Source organism: Artibeus jamaicensis, unplaced genomic scaffold (genome assembly GCF_021234435.1).
Source record: "Artibeus jamaicensis isolate MK-2021 breed Jamaican fruit bat unplaced genomic scaffold, CSHL_Jam_final contig_466, whole genome shotgun sequence".
Taxonomy (NCBI): domain Eukaryota; kingdom Metazoa; phylum Chordata; class Mammalia; order Chiroptera; family Phyllostomidae; genus Artibeus; species Artibeus jamaicensis.
In genome coordinates this window covers 13,270,615-13,292,698 of record NW_026521844.1, presented here as the reverse complement: position 1 = coordinate 13,292,698, position 22,084 = coordinate 13,270,615, and the positions used below count along the sequence as shown (strand labels likewise).

Sequence of the window (22,084 nt, the reverse complement as noted above, 5' to 3'; positions counted from 1 at the left end):
TATCTGTATGTCTTAACATTTTGATTATATCTTAACATATATCTTAACCTATATCTTAACATTTTGATTCTGTTTAAAGCACATTCAAACTTCTCAAACAGAAGTAGGAGGATCAAAGATAATTTAGATTTTTATTAAAAGCAGCACTACCTCCCCTCAAAAAATAAGTGAAAATCTTAGTTTTTATGACTATGTTCAAACTGTGACTATGGAGTGACTACATATCTCTTTACAATAAGCTAAAGCCCTGGCTTATGTGATTCTTTGGGTTCTGAAAGCTGCCCATTATGTCTTCCCATGGTGTAGACATACTTTTCTCTCAGGTTCTCAATAGAAAAAGTTATTTCTAATTGAGAAATAACATGGTTCGTAAACCATGTTATTTATAGGGCACATTATGCCAGCCAAGCCCCATGACATTACTACATCCAGCCTTCAATAATAAGTAAAGGCTACAAAAATAAATAAGCAAGAAGAAGGAAGCAATTAGCTTTTATTAAAGAACAATGAGTTGATTCAACTCCATGGTTCCCAGTCATCTTGGGGTGTGGCTTGCTCTACTTATTTTTAACAGCAATAAACATACATCTCTGTCTACGTTGCCATTGTTTACGTATTCATAGGCCTAGCCAGTATTTAAAATATTTTCCATGGTGGAAAACAGCAAAACAGTTGGAGGTATTGAGGGCCTATGGGGAAAATGAGGTTTGTTCATTTGTTTGTTTTTCCTTCTAGAAAGCTGTATGATCATAATACAGACATACTTCTAAACTTACAACAGGACTACATTCCAATTAAACAATTGTACATTAAAAATATTGTAAGCTGAAAATGAATTTAAGGGACCTAAACTAAGGAACACGCAGCCTAAACTTAGCCTGCCTTAAAGTGCTCTGAACACACTTTCCAAAACTCGTTGGCTACACTGGAGTAGGCATCGTTTATCCTCATCATGGGTGGGACTGGGAGCTGCCCCTAGAACTTGAAATTTTAAACACAGGTAGAAAACATCATTACATTTTTAACTCTTTTTTAAAATTGGTTGCCAGCAGATTGAGTTCTTACTTCACTGTCATCACAAGCTCTTTTTCACAAAGAACTTTGCTTACAATTAAGTTATTATCTGAGTTGAAAAAAAAGAAAGCCTGTTATAAATGCTAAGAATGGAACAAAGGTTACAGGAAACTGACACGGAGCCCTTAATTGCCCCGCCAGGCCCACAGAGCAAGACTGAGTGGCAGTGACCAACAGGTGGTGGACTAACAGGTGGTGGAACACACCTCCTCCAGGCATAGATTCCCCTGTCATCACAGAGGGAAACTCCCAGGCATGGTGGCCTCCTCATTAACCCTGGTGTGGCAGGGGCCTTCCTTTTCTTGTCATAAGAGCCTGGGAGAGAGATACTGCCTATAGTTTCAAGGAGGGTAAGACTAGTGAGACTCAGACACTGAAGCAGAGAAGGGCAATGGGAGGGCTGGTGCTCTAGAATGGGGAAATCATTCAGACCATTATCCCAAAAAGATTTCATTCACACTAGTCCTTTAGTCTGAGGAAGGCTCAGAAAAGATGGAGTTTATGTGGCTGGTGGGTAAGACATTTCAGAAGGTTGAGAGACAAAGTCCGGCATCAATCATGGAAGAGGGAGCAGATACTATCTATGCGATAGCCCAAAGAGGCACGCAGAATCCCCTTGGACTCTGGTGGGTCAGGCAGAGTCTCACCAGTTACTCCTAGACACTGGTCCCAGGGGTACCAAACTGGATCAGAGTTTCTCTATGGACTATATGGGTCTCACTTTGAGAACATATATGTGCATGCACACACACAAACATCAATTTTATTAAGGGACCCAAAGTCAAAGCAATCTAACGGAAGCCAGCATATGGGAGCTGGCATCAATGAGAAAGGGTGGCAAAGAAACGACCACTGACAGATCCTGTGGCTCCTCCTGGGACATGGCTTTGCCTGGTTTATTGGTGAGGAAAGGGGTTCCTATAGGTCCTGAAGGACCAGGTTAAACCCATGCCACTGAGGCAAGTAAATACTTTCATAGAAAGGTATCACTTTGCACAGTAGGGACACATTCTTAACTTCATCAGGCATGTAGTGATTGCCCATCTCAGACCATGAATAAGTATTTCTGCTTCATGGCAGTTCTAAAATATTTTTCTTGAACACCTCACCATTCATGAAATGATCACTTTCCTGGTGGAGAAAACAAATAAAACATTTTGTTTATTGTAGAGAGAATGCCATTTTGGTTCTAATTTTTTGGATGGTGATGAAGTCACTGTTTAGAAGTTATGGCTTTTCTACTCTTTATTGCTCACTAAGAAGGGAAACTGTCCTACTTGAGCCCATGGCCAAATGAAGTATTTTCAAGGTGCCTTTCTCATAGGTATAGGGCAAGCAGACAGTGGGTCTTTTCTACAATAGATGAGCATAGTTTTGCTTAAACATGGTTGTGATTAAATAAATGAAAACTAAAATATTGAGTCTTACAGAGGAGTTAAAAAATACTTTCACCTCCTTCTCTTCAGTTGGCCCCACTGTGCCTAATTTGGAAACTGCCCCAGAGATCTAACGTGTAAAATGTAAAACGTGCTAAAGACTCACAAAGTTACTATCCTTGGAATTGAAATTATATTTTCAAATAGGAGGACAATGTGTTTTTTCCAATTGCATTTTTTCTAATAAATGACACACACACATATAGTATATATATGGCATAATTTTATTTTAAAGTAAAGCAAATATTTATAATGATTTATAGTCTATATAACACACATTCCTATATTACCTTAGTAATCTTCACAACCACCTTTTGAAGCAGGTATAAATATTATTCCCCCAAAAGTGAGGCTCAAGAAGCTAAAGTCCTCATCTGAGGACTCTAAGTTGCTAAGCATCATGCGTGGGTGGGACTTGAAGCGACTGCACACTCTAAAGTTAGAATTCTTTCCCCTGTACTTAGCTGTTCTCATCTTTAGTCATCTGCCCACAGGTCTCACTTGCAGATATTTTTCTGAAATCATGCCCCAATCACTATCAGATGAATATACAGTGGTTATCAATGGCTTGCATTCTTTTCCACAAATTTTTAATTCCATTCCACAGATATTCATTTAATTCAGAGGTCATGACACATGGGTTCACTTTGTATTGGGAAGGCAAGATATGACAGTAGATGAAAGATTCTGGAATCAGACTACCAGAGCTGAAATTTCAGCCTACCACCTTCTAAAAATGAAACCTTGGGCAAGTTTCTAGTTTAAATTTTTTTTTTGTATTTTCTATTACTATTTAATCTTATTATACTTCCCTCCTCCCTGCAATCACCACACTGTTGACCATGTCATTGAGTCCTTTTTCCTCCATTTCTCCTCCCCCAAAACTTTCCCCCTCAATAGTTGTCACCCTGCTCTCTATGATTCTGTTTCTATTTTGCTTGTTAGTTCAGTTTGATCATTAGATTCCACATATGAGTAAAATAATATGGTATTTGTCTTTCTGACTGTGCTTATTTCACTTAGCATGTTCTACAGGCCCATACATGCTGTTGCAAAGTTTAAAATTTTCTTTTTTTTTTATGGCCAAGTAACATTCCATAGTGTAAATGTCCCCCAGTTGTTTTATCCACTAATCTACTGATGGGCACTTGGGCTGCTTCCATATCTTGGTGATTGTAAATAACACTGCAATGAACATAGGGGTGCTTGTGTTCTTTTTAATTAGTGTTTTGGATTCCTTTGGATATATTCCCAGAAGTGACATTGCTGGGTCAAAAGGCAGATCCATTTTTAATTTTTTGAGTCATCTCCATACTGTTTTCCACAGTGGCTGCACCAGTCTGCATTCCCACCAACAGCACGAAAGGGTTGCCTTTTCTCCACATCTTTGCCAGCACTTATTTCTTGATTATTTATTTATTTATTTATTTACTTATTTACAGAGAGGGAAAGGGAAGGAGAAAGAGAGGGAGAGAAACATGAATGTGTAGTTGCATTCATGTTTCATGTTTCATGTAGTTGCATTCATGTAGTTGCCCCCTTCTGAGGACCTGGCCTTCAACCCAGGAATGTGTCCTAGACTGAGAATTGAACTAGTGGCCCTTTGGTTCACAGACCCATGCTCAATCCACTGAGCTATACCAGCCACAGCTGTTTGTTTATTTACTAATGATAGCCATTATGACAGGTGTGAGGTGATCTCTCATTGTGGTCTTAATTTACATTTCTCTGATGATCAGTGATATTGAACAACTTTTCGTATGTCTACTGGCCATCTGTATGTCCTCTTTTGAGAAGTATCTATTCAGGTCTTTTGTTTGGAAAGTTTCTATGCCTGTGTTTTCCCATCTGTACAAAAGGAATAACAGTATCTACTTCATAGTGTTGTTATGGTAACTAAGTGATATAATCCACAAGAAGCACTTAGGACAATAATGAGACTTACTAAGAACCAAATAAATCCTGATTAATATTATTTGGAATGACAGAAAGTTGTGATACTATTATATTCAAATAACTATTTGAAATGTATAAATAACTGCCATCTGAAAGGCTAAGTGCCATACGGTAGATACTAACCAGGTATTATTAAGGGGGCAGAAGCCACAGCAGGGAGCTGTTGGAAGAAGCCCAGGGATAGGTAGAGGATTCTAAAAGGTAGAACAGGCAGAGACACTTAGGTTTCCTCCCAAAAATGGAGACCAAAATTAGTATTTGATTCAATGGTTGCTTAGAGCAGTGATTTTCTATTTATTTATTTGTTTGTTTGTTTGCTTATTACTGTTCAAGTACAGTTTTCTGCCTTTTCCCCCCATGCCTCCCCACCACCCCAGCCCTTCCCACCTCCCTCCCCTGTTTCCACCCCACCTTGTTATTTTCCATATGTCCTTTATAATTGTTCCTGTAAACCCTTCACCCTTTTCCCCCATTATCCCTTCCCCTCTCCCCTCTGGTCACTGTCAGCCTGTTCTAAATTTCAATGTTTTGGGCTGTGCTTTTCTTGATTGTTCATTTTGTTGATTTAGGTTCCTGTTTAAGGTGAGATCATATGGTATTTGTCTTTTACTGCCTGCCTTACTTCACTTAGCATAATGCTTTCCAGTTCCATCCATGCTGTTGCAATGGGTAGGAGCTCCTTCTTTCTTTCTGCTGCATTGAATTCCATTGTGTAAATGTACCATAGTTCTTTGATCCATTCATTTACTGATGGGCATCTAGGTTGCTTCCAGCACTTGGCTATTGTAAATTGTGCTGCTATGAACATTGGGATGCATAGCTTCTTTTGGATTGGTATTTCAGGGTTCCTAGGATATAATCCTAGCAGTGGAATTTCTGGGTCAAAAGGCAGTTCCATTTTTAGTTTTCTTAGAAAATTCCATACTGTTTTCCATAGTAGTCGTACCAGTCTGTAATCCCACCAACAGTGCACTAGTGTTCCCTTTTCTCTACAACGTCTCCAACACTTGTTGTTTGTTGTCAAAGCAATGATTTTCAACCTTTTTCATCTCATGACATACATAAACAAATCACTAAAATTCTTCAGCATACCAAAACATATATTTTTGCTGATCTGATAAAAAAATAAGTATAATTTTGATTCATTTTTACCAGACAGCTATTGTTGTGTTGACTGTTGGTCATTTTTTAAAATTTGACAACCTACGGAAGAGAAGTCAGTGTCCCTGACTAAATAGTCCGATATTACATCTTCAAAAATTCTTGTGGCACACCGGTTGAAACCTCTAACTTAAAGCAATACAACCATTTGTGCCAAGCTTTAGAAATGGAACACAGAAAATGAAAGGACTTCCAGACTTGCCCACCTTTTCAGTCAACATAAGCTCCTGACTCAAATAGCTGAATTTCTCAATCAGCTACTCTGGTGGTGCTATCAGGCTTCAGGAAGACAAGTGCAGTATTATTTCTGCTGAGGAGACTAAAACTTCCAGGTCAAAGTCTGCCCCCACCTTCAGCTCTGAGTTATTCTGTGACTCATGTAACTCTCATGGCTTCTTAGAGACACCTTCTTTCCTCTGCCTTCCTTCTTATCTTCCCCTTCCATATTTTTTTCCTAATGATGTTTTTGTGAAAGATGACTAAGTAGTGTAAAATCATTTTTTAAAACATCAAAATGCCCTGTGGTTTACTGATGACTAAACAAGAAATAAAAATCAAGTCAACAAAACATAACTATCTTTTAATCTCTATGTGTACTCACTTGCTCAGTCTCAAAACTGATGACTCCAGACACAGTAATTTAATCACGCCTCAGACTCTCAGGCCTAATACTGCTATTTTATCATGGGTAAACTGTGACACAGAGCAATTCACCTGATGGAAGCCCGAGTGTGAGCAGTAGAGTCAGTGAAAGGCCTGTAAGAACTGACCTCTGGCTAGATTTGCAGCCCAAAGGCAACCTCCAGCTTCTTTTAGACTGAGACCTTTTGCTTCATACTCTAGTGGTTCAGAAAGCTTCCCCCAGGGCTATACAGAAAAAACCTGGTAACCAGCTTACAGAAAAAACCTGGTAACTAGCTTAATAGTCTAGAAAAGTCCTCCCGTCTTGAGGATGGTGATTTTGTCCTTTAAATTTTTCAAAGCAAGTAAACTCATCAAAACAAACTGCAAACAAAAGATAACATACCGTATGATTCCATTTAGATGAGTCTAGAAAAGATAACACATTTTTGTAGTGACAAACAGCAGACCAGTAGTTGCCCAAGACCAGGAAGTGGGAATTGACTGAAAAAGGAGCAAAGAAAAGTTCTGGGGTGATGGAATGGTCTTGATTGAACCAATATAGACACATGGTGTATACCTTTGTCATAACGTATTGAACTGTATAAATAAAATAGTTCTTTAGGCATATTTTACCATATGTAAATTATATCTCAGTTAAATTGATTTGAAAAATTAAAATAATAAATCCCAAAGCAAGAACAAGGTATAGGTCTATGGCACCAATTTTAAAAATCTGTAGGAAATGAACAGGTTCCCAGCAAGTATAAGTAACCAAAACTGGACCAAGAAGAAATGGAAAACCAAAATATACAGCAACCCTGTAATAGATTTTAAAAATTAAAGAACTACCAAAGGCTACTTAGAAATTATTTAATGTCTTGATCCTCAGTTTCTTAATTTGTGAAATGGAAATTAAGACACACTTACCTCACAGAATTGTGAAGGTTGAAGAAACATACTTGGTATAATACTTAGGACACACTCGATGCTCAGTACTAGCTTCCCTGTCTACAGTGCCATTTCAAGCACTTTTGAGATAATTTTATTTCTCTTTCCTGATGGGCAATATAATGTTACTTAATTCAGTCAATAAATATTGAATTCTCCCTTTAAATACTTTTCCCCAAGAAGATTCCCAACTCTACAGGATGGGACAGTCTTTCTGTGTATATGTGTGTGTGGTTTTTTAACTCCTGAACCTAACTGCAGAGAGAGAGAGAGAGAGAGAGAGAGAGAGAGAGAGAGAAAAGACATCTAAATGCAGGAAGCAGGAGACTGGGCTATCAGAAAGGAAAAATTTGCCCAGGGAGGAAGGAGATAAGATATCTGAGGAATGTCCTAAATCTATCCAATACACATCCCTTCTACAAGCTGCAGGATAGGATCACAGAGTCAGTGATGTATTAAAGAATGCTGAGGTCTCAGAAGTCAAGCCACAGCATGGCAAGGCTGAGCCCTTAGTATCTAAAACTACAGGGCAGATTGATGGAACCAGAACTTTTCACCTGGAATGCCTTTACCCCACCCTAAACCCTAAGGGAAGCAGAGGGTAGTAACCACTCTATCTGAGAGATTTGGGAGTGGTGTTCAGGGAATGTAGCATCCTGACAAGTTAGAGATCTGAAGGAATGTGGCAGGTCACATCTCTGCTGGCCTCCTCCCCTCTTCCTTATTCCGCAAGACTGTTTCTCTTGGCCTCTTCCAAGATCTGGGAATGTTCTAGCTTCCTGACAGTTGTTGAAGTGTCCTACATCTAGATGATACAGAATACCAGGGAGTGTGTCTGTGAATAGCAAAGAGGAGCAGGTACCTGGCTATTATCCCAGTAAGCATGAGTGATTTCTAATGTTCTAACATAGCTATTATCATACCCTCCATCCTTAAATATCTTGTTCCCCACACTCACACAAAGGAAAGTGAACATCAGAGAATCAGTATGGCTCAAAGGGACAATTCCTAAAAATCTGCCATTGTATCATAAGAACATTTCAGTAACTCCCATAGCTGACATCTGTGAAATTTCCTCCAGATAGAGGTGCATATTCCAGGCAAGTTAACTGACATTGAAATAAAACAGATGTATTGAGTGGGCTCTGTCATTCCCACTTTGTGGCCTCAGCTTTCTCATCTCTAAAATGGGAATAATTATATCACTGCCTTTGAATGTTTCAAGAATGAAGGAAGATAGCATATGTCAAATGCATTGATTATACTGTCTCTGGCTCATAATAGAACTTCGATAAACATTAGTCTTCCCTTGATCACTGTCATTTCACACACATGTCCAATAGGAACATGCAAGACAACTCATCCCATCCTGCTAAAAGCCACAGGGAATTTTGGAAAGATTTGATATGTTCTAAAACAGACAGTGCAAAGCCCTGTCTGGGTAGCTCATCCCAATACACCAAAGTTGCAGGCTTGCTCTCCCATCAGGGTACATACAAGAAGCAATCAGTGAATGCATAAATAAGTGGAACAACAAATCAATGTTTCTCTTTCTCTGTTTCTCTCTCTAAAAATAAAAAATACAATAATAAAATAAAATAAATTAAAAAAAACAGCTCAACTCAAACTTAGCTCAAGATTTATTTGTGGAGTATAATGGAAATACTGGGAGTCAAATATGACTTCTGATTATCTATTGACCAAATCACCCCAAAACGTAGTGTCTTAAAGTCATAATGTATTACAAACTTATTACCTAGTTGACTTGTTCTCAGGTAATAGCAGCAAGTTAGCAATGGAGTCAACTCAAGGCTTGTCTGAGCTAGGCATCTCAAACAGCTTCTGCACTGATTATCTGGTGTCTCAGTGCTCCTCTGAATGCCATTTATCTCCAGTAGAACAGTCTCCATTTCTGAACACAGTGTCCTAGGTTCTGAGATAAAGGAAGCAGGACCTACCAGTGAGTTTAAAGCCAGAATCTAGAATAGCCTAGAGTGTCTTCTGCCTTATTCTAATGACAAAACAACTGCAGACCATGTCAGATTCAAGGAAGAAGAGGGACTCCACCTAGCAATGGTGGAGTAAGCAATATGTACACAAAGGGAAGAAATTATTGATGGAGGATATCTTTGGAGACAAGCTGCTACAATGGACACAATAAATGAATTCCAGGTACATACAAACACAAGATACTAACTTGTATGATTTTTTTCTGAGCTGATAGTTTTTAATCCAAGTATGTAATAAGCACCACATGCCACATGTATCAGGTATCTCAGTTCTTACCCTTGAAAGTAATTCCACAATAAAGAGCAAATTCAGTGAATAAATCAGATCATGGTATTTTCCTGTTATCTAAGGTGGCTTCATCACCTTGGAACTCTTTTATTCTCAAATTTTACCCTCCATGGGAGCATGTCACTTTGCAATTCATTGTTTATCTTCAGAATAAAAGCCAAAGCTTCTGATCAGTCAGATCAACAATCTGCTTTAACTTCCATCTCCTGATGCTATTATATACCCCATTTTCCTAATAAATGTGGTTTCCAATGAGTTCTAGTTAATTAATTTTTCCAACTAAAATAAGTCACATGCTTTAATAGATCCTTGTACTTCAAAGCCCACTCATCTCAATTTTTAACTTTATATTTATGAGATTATTGTATTAATTTCTATCTTTCTTGCTAGGCCCTAAGCTTTATATAGTCAAGCACCTGTTATCTAGAGAACAGGTCTGTGCCTAGTATGTACTAGATGCTCAATAGTATTTGAATAAATGAATAGTTTCTTCTTTTCTATTTAAGGATGAAAGAAGAACTATTTAAGGAAGAAAGAAGGTCAACCCCATTAAGATGAAAAGAAATTTTAGAAATTTATTTCCAAAACATTGTTTGATTTTTGTCAGACCTTAGAAATCTTGACATCCAACTTAAGAAAACTGGAAACTTAAGAAAACTGGACTCTGTGGCTCAAGCAGTACCACAGAGCAACCTTTAAGAACCCCTCCACAGCAGCAGATGTAACCTCAGGCATGCAGGGCTCTACTAAAGAAATATTTCTAGGTTTCAACTCCTACTTAACATTCCAGACCCTCATGCTGTGTTCCTGAATCTCAAATTCCTCCCTAGGTGATTCATACCTGGTTATCCCTGAACTTTATCTGGTATATGTTACAGTTGTAGAGTCATTGAGTCTAAAATCTCACTGAACTCTCTGAGCTTTTGGATAACATCTTTCAGAGATGTTTTGCCTCACCTCCACACCCACACATACCTCTGCAATCCTCCACTGAATTCCAATACCTTGATTCCCAACATATTTAGACACAACCCAAATGGGAAACATGGATAAGCCATTGGATTCCAAGAATCTTTGTAATGCTACTTTTTGCTATGAAAAATATTTAAAGGTGAAGAAAATTCTATAATGAACTTTGATATTCTCATAACTCCTGTTTAATTATTATCAACTCATGACTAGTCTTTTTCCATCCACATTCCCCTCTCCTCTGGATGGACTTCAATCTCTCTATCCAAATGACAAGTACTTAAAAAAAAACAACTAAAATACATTATCATGGCTAAAAATGCTCTAGGAACTCAATTGTTAGTAACTGCTAATTTTCAGCCTGAAAGATATTGACAGTAAACCTCTATAAATTAAGAAGTTTTCTACTACTGCCCTCCCCACTCCACAAATGAACACACATATGCATGCTTTAAAATACAGAAAGATGTATTTCTGATGGCATCCTTTATTGTCCAATGTAAAACGTAGCACTAATAGACTATAATTGGCTTTGCTTTTATCAATGTTCTTCAGACATAGACCATCACAAACACCCATAGTTAAACAAGTAGGGTTTTTTAAAGGATTGGAGTGAGAGGGAACACACTCTATAGGAGAATGTGGATCATCATGGTCAGAAAAAAATTGGGATTTGGTTGGGTAATTTGGAAGAAAGTGGAGGCAATTCAATGATTACATTTCTCAATAGGTCTTTTCCTTAGGGATGATAGACTAGAGGGAGGTTAAAACTGTCATTGGTGAAGAAGTCACTGTCACCCATTCAATGAGGAAGGGGAAGAATATGTGGTATTTTGTGTGGCACAGTAACCTTGTTTTGTCTCATTTGATCATGGTCTGATAGTAACCATTTGATAGATATATTCTATAGGATTGTTTCTGTACCACAGGAGAATAAAATGACACTGTGATCATCAGACCAGCTTGCAATAATGTTGACATCTAGCTGTTAACATGAAATCCCTTCTGGATTTCAGGGGCTGCTTTTTTCTTACTTATCATCCTACCATTTTCTAGAGTATATAAGTTTACTGAATACTGCTATTTTTACTCTTGGTTTTATTTGACTTTCTAAGTCCGCTTCTCTTTTTAGATCATTTTTACCACACATTATTTATTAGTGTGTATGTTTCCTATTACAATGTATTTAAAATTTTAAAAACTTCCCTAAATCATTTTTTTTCTGAAGAAGAAACATAAATTCCTAAAATAGCCATTCTCTACCTTCAGCACATGATCAAAAACATTACCACCCAGGATGGGACAAACTGACATCATGTACTTCCCTGGATGATGCATTCAGAAGCATGCAACATGGCTACCATGATGTTCTTACCAACAATACATAACATGAATTTAATTATGAGGAAACATCAGATGAATCCCAACTGAGCAACATTCTAAGGAATAACTGGCTAACATTCTTAAAAGTGTTCCGGTCATAAAAGACAAGAAAAGACTGAGCAACTAAATGTGTCATGTGATGGTGGGCTAGATCTTGGGCCAGAAAAGAAACATTAGTAGGTAAATTGGTGAAGTTTGTTAAGGTTGATATATTAGGTAATAGTATTACCTGAAGTAAGGTTCATTTATAATGTTAATTTCTTGATTTTTACTACTTATGGCCAATATGGAGGCACAGGTAGATACACTGTGCCACCTCACACAACCAAAAGGACAACAACAAATTTAAAAACAAAAAAACAACCAACGACATAAAATTGAACTCTATCAAAGTCCCACAGCCAAATTGTTAAAGAAGAAACATTCATCCAGACCAGCAGGAAGGGCAGAGATAGGCAGCCAGGTGGAGAGGACTTGAGGCAAGGCTGTGGCTGGAGGACTGCAGCAGGCAAGACATTGTGTCTTGCAGACTGGGCGATCCCATATTTGTGTGCTAATAGACCAGGAGAAACAACTGGGGAGCAAGAGAGGCCACACAACCAGGGTTCCACTGCAGGGAAATAAAGCCTCAAAGCCTCTGACTGAAAACACCTGTGGGGGTTGAAGTGGCAGAAAAAACTCCAAGCCTCACAGGAGAAATTGCTGGAAATTGTTGGGTCTAGGACCCAACAGGGTCCTAGAACATACACAAACTCACCCACCTGGGAATCAGCACCAGAAGGACCTAATTTGATTGTGGGCAGCTGGGGAAGTGACTGAAAACCAGCAGAGAGTGGAGCAAGCTGCACTGTTCCCTCTTTGACCCCTCTGCCACATACAACATCACAACACAGCAATGTGAGTTGCCTTGCCTTGGTGCACACTCAAGGCTCCACCCATTACTATAAAACAGGTGCACCAAGACCAAAAAAAAAAATGGCCCAAATGAAAGAATAGTTCAAAGCTCCAGAAATAATACAACTAAGCAATGAAGAGATAGCTAACCTATCAGGTGTACAGTTCAAAACATTGGTTATCAGGATGCTCCAGGAACTCACTGGGTACTTCAACAGCCTAAAAAGACCCAGGCAGCAATGAAGGTTGCATTATGTGAAATAAAGAAAAATCTACAGGGAACCAACAATAATAGGAAGGAAACTGGGACTCAAATCAATGGTTTGGAGAAGAAGAAAGAAAGAAACATTCAAGTAGAACAGAATGAAGAAACAAGCATTATAAAAATGAGGAAAGGCTTAGGAACCTCTGGGACATCATTGAACGTTCACATCCATATCATAGGGGTACCAGAAAGAGAAAAGAAAGAGCAAGAAATTGAAAACTTTTTGGAGAAAATAATGAAGGAGAACTTCCCCAATCTAGCAAAGGAAATAGACTTCCAGGAAGTCCAGGAAGCTCAGAGTCCCAAGGAAGTTGGACCCAAGGAGGAATACACCAAGACACATCGTAATTCCATTACCCAAAATCAAAGATAAAAAGACAATCTTAAAAGCAGCAAGAGAAAAGGAGACAGTTACCTAAAAAGGAGTTTCCATAAGACTACTAGCTGATTTCTCAAAAGAAACCTTGCAGGCAAAAGGGGCTGGGAAGAAGTATTCAAAGTTATGAAAGGCAAGGACCTGCATCCAAGATTACTTTATCCAGCGAGGCTATCATTTAGAATGGGAGGGCAGATAAAGTGCTTCCCAGACATAGTAAAGCTAAAGGATTTCATCATCACCAAGCTCTTATTACATTAAATGTTAAAGAGAATTATCTAGGAAAAAGAAGATAAAAATATGAACAGTAAAATGAAAACAAACTCACTGCTATTAACAATCTAACTTAAAACAAACACAAACTAAGCCAACAACTAGAATAGGAACTGAATCACAGAAATGGAAAGCACATGGAGGGGAGGTGAACAGGGGAGTGGGAGGGGGAGAGAGGGGGGAAAAGGTACAGAGAATAAGTAGCATAAATGGTAGGTAGAAAATAGCCAGGGGGAGATTAAGAATAGTGTAGAAAATGTAGAAGCCAAAAAACTTATATGTATGATCCATGGACATGAACTAAGGGCAAAGGGAATGTGGGTGGGAAAGGATGTGCAGGGTGGAGGGGAATGAAGGGAGGAAAATGGGACAACTGTAATAGCATAATCAATAAAATACATTTAAAAAATCTAAATTTTTTTTTTATTTTTGATGATGGTGCTTTGGTTATATATGATAACATTTATGGAGTATGGGTGAAATGTGTATGGGAATCTTTGTACTATTTTTACTACTTTTGCAAATCAAATATTTCAAAATAAATTTTTTAATTCTAAATTTAAAAATTAAAATTAACAAAAAGATGGTTTTTGTATTTGGCTTGCTCTACTCAGCTAATCTACAAATATTTATGGAATGTTTACTCTCTGCCAGTTTTTATGCTAAGTTAGATGCAGACACAATGGTTGTGCTCTGGAACTCACATTCTGGTGCGGGAAGCCATTTGTTTAAAAAATACTTCTAAGGGTACAAATAGATTTTTTCCCACTATTGGTTCTTTACCAGGCTATACTGCTGGGACAGAATTTAAAAACACCAAAACATTAAGTCTAATGTAAATTTAAGTCCTAATGCTCTAATTTTAAATCCTAAATCTATCTACCAATAAACTCTACACTCAGTACTTCCCTATTCATCATCTCTTATTCACCTCTTTACTTTTGTGTTGCAAAGGCAACTCCCCAAATAAGTAGAAAAATATATGATTACCCTTCTCTTTTACTTTTCATCTTCCCCAGGTCTTTGAGCCTGAAACACAATAGTATATATATATATATATATATATATATATATATATGTATGTATGTATATATATGTATATATATGTATATATATGTATATACACATATTTATTTATTTTTAATTCACATCCAAGGACATTTCCCCCCCATTGCTTTTAGAGAGAGAAGAAGGGAAAGAGGCAAACACCTATGTGAGAAAGAAAAGTCAATTGGTTGCCTCCCAAACGCACCCAGACTGCGGGTTATATGCACCCAGACCAGGGGTCAGACCTGCAACCTTTCAGCTATGGGCAATGATCCAACCAACTGGGCCACATAGGCCAGGGCTGCAGTATACAATAAATGTTAAATAAATATTTATTATAGATTTAACTAAAGTCTTTAAAATTGTACATGTATTTTAAAATTCACAAAATAATAATATGGAGTGTTAAAGTCTTTATAAAATGAATACAAATCTTTCAAAATAAGAAACACAATTTATAGATGTATATATGTGTATGTATATTGTTGAGGATACCAGACAATATTAGATGTTGGTTGTACATATATTTATCTTCTATTTAAGTTATAAGTAATTTTTTAAAATTAAATTCACAGTGACCAGACTGTATCTATTATTCATTACAGAAATAATTCTATCCTATTTCTGAAAGGGGTATATTGACCAAACAAATAATCACAACCTGAGTCAAATCTTCTAATAAAATTAATTCAAACAGAAAAAAGAACAACAAATTTCTATTCAAATGAATGTGTGAAAATGTAAAACAAGTCCTGCTATTCATGTTTTGTCAACCACTCCAAAATCAAACTCATTTTAGATAGACATTCAACATTACACTTGTTAGGGCAGAGACCAGGCCCATATTGCAATCAATTCATTCAGTTAACTAAGGCAATTTTCTCAAACTTTTTCTCCCTCACAGGGACTCTAAAATGTACATTGTACTCAGCGAAAAGTGCACCGTAAAATACACACCACACATATACCTTACTAAACTCAAATTTCTTTTTTTTCTTTTTTTTTTAAAGATTTTATTTATTTATTTTTAGAGAGGGGAAGGGAAGGAGAAAGAGAGGAAGAGAAACATCAATGTGTGGTTGCCTCTCGCATGCCCCAAACTGGGGACCTGGCCTGCAGCCCCAGCATGTGCCCAGACTGGGAATTGAACCACGACCCTTTGGTTCACAGGCCTGTGCTCATTCCACTGAGCTACACCAGCCAGGGCTAAACTCAAATTTCTAAAAAATAATACTTATTCTTAGTACTTGTGATATACTCCAATATTTTCTATTTTATTTCATTAAAAAAATTAAATATTGACTTTCTAAACTGATTTCATGACTTCCTAATACAGTTCAATTTGCAGTTTGAAATACTGACTTGACTCTAGAAGTGACTGCACAAAATAAATTGTCTATTGAATTGATATTGCTGTTGTTGTTTTTTTAACCATGGTAAGTGTTTTGTAACAACCATTTAAAAATCTTTCCTGTCTAAAATGATGCAATCACATTGAATGGCATAGAACACAAGAAACTATTTGTGGAGAGAAATCTTGGCTCTGACTCCTACTACTTTTTTGGCTATCCCCATGCAGAGATTACCTGTGTTGGGACAGTTCTCCCCTTCTGCATCAGAACTCATATAACTGGATTGTAAACCAATTCCAGCCCTTAATTATCAATACAGAAGAGCTGTGCTCCATATTGGTGAAGAAGAATTACCTTCCGCCTTACCAAAAGCTCAGCTGAGGGAAATGACTGTAGAGGATAACATTTGGAGATATGTATTAAACCTGGGTCTTTTCTTGCTGACTTCCCATTTCTACCTTTATTACTGTCAGTATCATTCTTTATTACTCCCTGACACTTTCACTTGCCATAAAGATGAAAGGGCACAAAGTTACCTAGACAGGAAATGAGATTCTGAATGGAGAGTTTAAACTCATCATCAAAAGCAGACATGAAGTTGACTTTGAATATCAAGAGCCGAAGAGACCAAGACATTTGTTCATCAACAATAGATTAGAGACTAAAGAAGAACAGAGTAGCAGGACCAGGCTGAGCACTTCAGGATGGACAGCTGTGGGTAGGGGGTGGGGAGGTGGAGGTTAACAAGGGAAGGGCCATTACTACTGAAGTTTACTGCATCCCTGCCGGAGGCAGTGGTGGAGAACCTGAGCAGAGAGAGCACCTTGGCAAGAGTGCAGCAAGCATCGGGAGACTGCCCAGCCCTGTCAAGGTGGGCATTGGCCTCACAGGGACAGATTATTGAGCAAATACCCTCAACTGCCCACTGTCATTCACTTGAGGAAAGCACTTCAATTTTAACTAAACATTCTTACTAAGGTCAGTTGTTTTAGCTGCTATAAAAATCATGAGCACCTTAAAAAGGAAGGAAATTCTGACACATGCTACAACATGGATGACTATTTGAACACATCACGGTAAGCAAAATTAGCCTGACACAAAAGGGCAAATCTGTATGACTACAGTTACATACGGTACGTATAGTAGTCAAAAGCATATAGACAGAAGGCAGAATAGTGATTACTGGGGGGAAGCAGAAGGCAGAAATTGGGAGTTAGTGTTTAATGGGTACAAATTTTCAGAGAATTTTCAAATTCTCTGAAAAAGAAGAAAAAAGGTCTGAAATTATTGTGATGATAGTTGCACAACAATAAGTATGTATTTAATGCCTTTGTACTATACATTTAAAAATGGCTAAAATGGGGAGGCTTTTGGTCATGATGGTGGAGTAGGTAATCTCTGTGCTTGCTTCCTTTCATGACCACATCAAAATTACAACTAAACTACAGAACAACCATCATTCAGAACCGCCTGAAGCTGAGCTGACCAAAAGACCTATAACTAAGGATATAAAGAGGCAGCTGCATTAAGACTGGCAGGAGGGGTGGATACTAAGTACAGGCTAGTCCAAACCCACAGGTGGTAATTAAAACCAAGAAGGATACCTTTGCTGCAGAGGTAAACCTGAGGAACTACGGGTCCCAGCCTTACACCAGACCCCCTACCCAGGATTCCAATATCAGGAAGTGGAGTTCCCATAACTTTTAGCTATGAAAATCAAAAGAGATTGTGGCTGAGTGAGGTAGAGGGCCACAGGAGTCATAGACATTCCTCTCAAAGGGCCCACATGGACTTGCTCACAGATAGATTCACTCTGAGCTCCAGCACTGGAGCAGCAACTCAAAGGGCACCAGGGGTATATAAGGAGGAACTGAATTCACTGGCACTGGGGTGAAAGCTAGGGTGGCTTGGGGGTGGGCAGCTTTCAGACAGAAATGTTGGCAGAAGGCATTGTTCCTTTGCTGAGCCCTCCCCCTGAAGATACCATATCTGAGTCTCCATCAAACCAGGTAACACTATTCACCCTGCCCTGGTGATTCCCTGAGACCTCACCTAACCCAAATTACCAGGCCATCCTAGCCATTTCCAGTAGTTTTTCCATATAAATAGCCTGTCTTTGTTCATGCTTTGAAATTCCTTAAAATCTCTCAAAGTGTCACAAACCACAAACAAGTATCATCTTGCTTCAAGAGTACCCTGAACCTCTTGTTAAGCAGCCCCAAGCCAAAAACTAGTAGTAGCTAGCCTTGGTTTATAGTTTAGCTTCTCCTGGGCACCTACAAGCCCAGCACAAGCAGCAGCCATCTGCAGATTGCTTTGTAGCTCATGCCAAGTAGCTGTGTGCAGAGCATAGGCAGTGACTGGTTTTGGCATGCACCAGGACCCCTCCCAAATGTTCCAGAACCAACACACCTAGAGGCCAGCTTCAGATCACACCAAAGCCCAACCCAACCATTTCATAAATGATACACCCAAAGGGCGAATTAGGCAAGCACAAGAGTCCCACTAAAGTAAATCATGCTCCATAGAATCGGGCTTTGCACAATAGATCCTCCACTATAGTCATAGACAGTTCCACAACCAATTAGCCTAAAGGTTCATCCCTCCCACTGTCATACCCAAAATAATCAAGGTTCAACTACAACAGGAGGGCACACACAATCCACACAATGGACACACCTGGAGCAACCAGCTCAAGTGACCAGAAACACTGTGCCACTTAACCCTTTTGGACATCTACTACATAAGGCCATACTACCAAAACCAGGAGATGTAGCATCTCTGCCTAATACATACAAACAAACACAGGGAGGCAAGCAAAATGAGGAGGCAAAGAAACATGTCCTGAATGAAAGAACAGAAGAAATCTCCAGGAAAAAAAATCTAAACAAAATGGAAACAAGCAACCTATCAGATTTAGAGTTCAAAACACTGGTTATAAGGATGCTCAATGATCTAGCAAGAACTTCGATAACAAGCTAAAAGTGAAGAGAGAAAACATAAAAAAGAACCAATAAGAAATGAAGAATACAATAACTGAAATGAATACATTACAGGAAATCAACAGTAAAGTCAATAGAACAGAGGATTAAAACAGCAATTTGGAAGATAAAGAAGCAGAAAACACCCACTCAGAATAGCAAAAAGACAGTAAAAATACAATGATAGTTTATGGGGTCTCTGAGACAACATCAGGTATAAAAACATTCACAGCACTGAGGTACCAGAAGAAGAAAGAGAGAAGGATTTGAAAGATTATTTAAAGAAATAATGATAGCAAACTTCCTTAACCTGGCAAAGGAAATAAACACACAGGCATAGAAGCATAGAGTCCCAAAAATGATGACACCAAAGAGGTCCACACTAAGACACATCATAATTAAAATGTCAAAGGGTAAAGACAAAGAGAGAATCTTAAAAGCAGCAAAAGAAAAGCAGTTAGTGACCTCCATGGAAGCTCCTACAAAACTTTCAGCTGATTTCTCAACAGAATATATTGGCATGAAATATTCAAAGTGATGAAAAACAAAGACCTACAACCATAATTACTCTACCCAGCAAAACTATCATTTAGAATCAAAGGAGAGATAAAGAGTTGCCCTGAAAATAAAAAGTTAAAGAAGAAAAGTTAAGTTTTCATCACCATCAAACTAGTATTACAAAAAAATGTTAAAGGGTGTTTTTTAAGAAGAAAAAAAGATTAAAAAACATGTATAATAAAATAGCAATAACTACATATTTATCAACAATTACTTTAAATGCAAATGAAATAAATACTTCAATCAAATGACGTAGAGTGGCTGAGTGGATAGGAAAATGAGACCCATATATAAGCTGCCTACAAGAGTTTCACTTTGGATTGAAAGACACATATAGACAAAAAGTAAAGGAATGGGAAAAGACATTTAATTAAAATAAACACAAACAAAAAAGCTGGGGTAGCAATACTTGTACCAGGTAAAATAGACTTTGAAACAAAGTCTGTATAACAAGAGACCAAAAAGGACCCATCAATTCCACTTCTGGGGCTCTATCCAAAGAAACCCAAAACACTAATTTGAAAGGACATATGCATTTATATATTCATTACAGCATTATTTACAATAGCTGAGATATGGAAGCAACCTAAGTGTCCATCAATAGACAAATGAATAAAGAAGAAGTGGTACACTTCCAGTGTCACCATAGTAGCAAATGCTACAGTAGTTAGTAACCCGTTGCAGACGCTGCTGCCTTTACAGCTTGTGCACAAGTGTATAAGATCAAGACTTCACATCATGATGAAGAGTGATAAGGAAATTGCTGGCAACCTTCTGGGATTTGATGACTTTGTCAATACATTACTGGAAGATGTCACTGAGTTTGAAGTCACACCAGTAGGAAGAAAGATTACTAAATTAGACCATATTTTGATAAATGGGAATATTGTAATAATGCTGCTTCCTGGAGGAGAAGGATCTGAAACATGAATGGATTTTCTTGATTTATGCTAGATTCTGTTTTGTCTTAGAATGACAATGAAATAGAATTTTTAAAAAACCTTTCAATGTCTGCATTCTGTGAAACTAAGTTTCCTATTAAAGGAAAATGCTTTAAAGAGACATTGTAAATGCCATTTTTGTGAGTTAATCATGTTTATCTTGAAAAAAGGGAACAGTTTGTTCTTTGAAGAATAAAATAAAGGTGTTTTGATCTGTTTGTGCCTGTTACATATGAGGAGAGGTGCCTTAGGTGTTCTCTAGGGCGGGGCCACCCAGGTCGCTGGTTTGTGACGCTGTATGTGGGGGTGGGGTCAGAGAGGGAGCAATGGTGGTCCTCACCTATCACTGGATCTGCCTCACTGCTTGCCCCCTCCTGTTTATCTGAGTGCAAATTTGCAAGCCTGCAGCCCAGCGCCAGGGCCTGCACAGTCTGTCTCAATGCACGTCTCTTCACTGGTTCATCTGTGTGCAAATGCACAACCTCAGACTGACAGCCGCACCGCGCCTTCTCGTAGCTACCCCACAGCTGGGATCCAAGCCATCAGCCGCTCCCGCACTACCCAGGTTGGGGGGGGATCGTTCTTGCCTGATCTGCTCCACTGCTGGCTTCGCCCCTCTCACCGGTTTAGCTGAGCGGTTCATTGTTTTTGGACTCTGTATTGTTTGATTTTCTGTGGTTTGGTTGCATTTATTATTGTAAAAACTTTGTTGTTTTTAGATTTGGTTGTGTGAGGAAGCAAAGTGTTTCCACCTACACCTCCATTTTGGTGGAAGAAAAATAAAGGTGTTTTGGTTAAAAAAATAAGTGGTACATATATGCAGTGGAACACAACTTGGCCATAAAAAAGGAATGAAATCTTACCATCTGTGACAGCATGGATGGACTGAGAGTGTACTATGCAAAGTGAAATAAGTCACGATTAGAAAAAAGAATTTGCTACCGCATGGTATGTCATCCAGACAGCTTATATCTGAATATATCCTTTCAAATACAGGCAAACAGTCAAATGCATCTTTCAAGAAAAAGCCCTAATTAGATATATTTGCATATTGGAAAGATGAATTCAAATCATAAAGAAAACTTTAAATCACTTCAAAATATTATGCTTGGGAGAAACTCCAAAATTATACAATGACATCTATGAAATCATCTTTGATCTAGACAAGATAATGCTATGATTCCATATCTTGTGAATCTATATACAATAAAATATAGCCTTAAAAAAAAAGAAAGATTCTGCCGTTTGTAACAACATGGATGAACCTGAAGATTGGTAAGTCAAATAAGCCAGATGCAGAAAGAATACAATTGCATGATCTTACTTATATGTGAAACCTAAAAAACTTGAATACATAAGAACAGAGAGTAGAATGGTGGTTACTAGGCCTGGAGAGTGGGGGAGGGCAGGGAAATGGAGAGATGTCAGTCAAAGGATACAAAGTTGCAGTTATGTGGGTGTAAGTCCAGAGATCTGATGTACAACATGATGACTATAGTTAATCATACTGTATTGTAGACAGGACACTTGCTACAGGTATGGATTTCA

General features: G+C 38.2%; 1 protein-coding gene across 1 annotated transcript; it reads left to right on the top strand.

Annotated features, from left to right (window-relative positions):
* The first annotated feature begins 17,106 nt into the window (after positions 1-17,106).
* Positions 17,107-20,525, top strand: LOC119049841 (U6 snRNA-associated Sm-like protein LSm5). Its single transcript, XM_037145993.2, has 2 exons — positions 17,107-17,132; positions 20,234-20,525. Exons 1-2 carry the CDS (start codon positions 17,107-17,109, stop codon positions 20,523-20,525), a joined length of 318 nt encoding a protein of 105 aa, XP_037001888.2.
* Positions 20,526-22,084: the final 1,559 nt, after the last annotated feature.

Bases quoted from the DNA above. Each gene is read 5' to 3' on its own strand.
- LOC119049841 (XM_037145993.2), top strand. From the start codon at position 17,107: ATGGATGACTATTTGAACACATCACG. The intron at 17,133-20,233 runs GTAAGCAAAATT...GTACACTTCCAG, and splicing joins GACTATTTGAACACATCACG to TGTCACCATAGTAGCAAATG.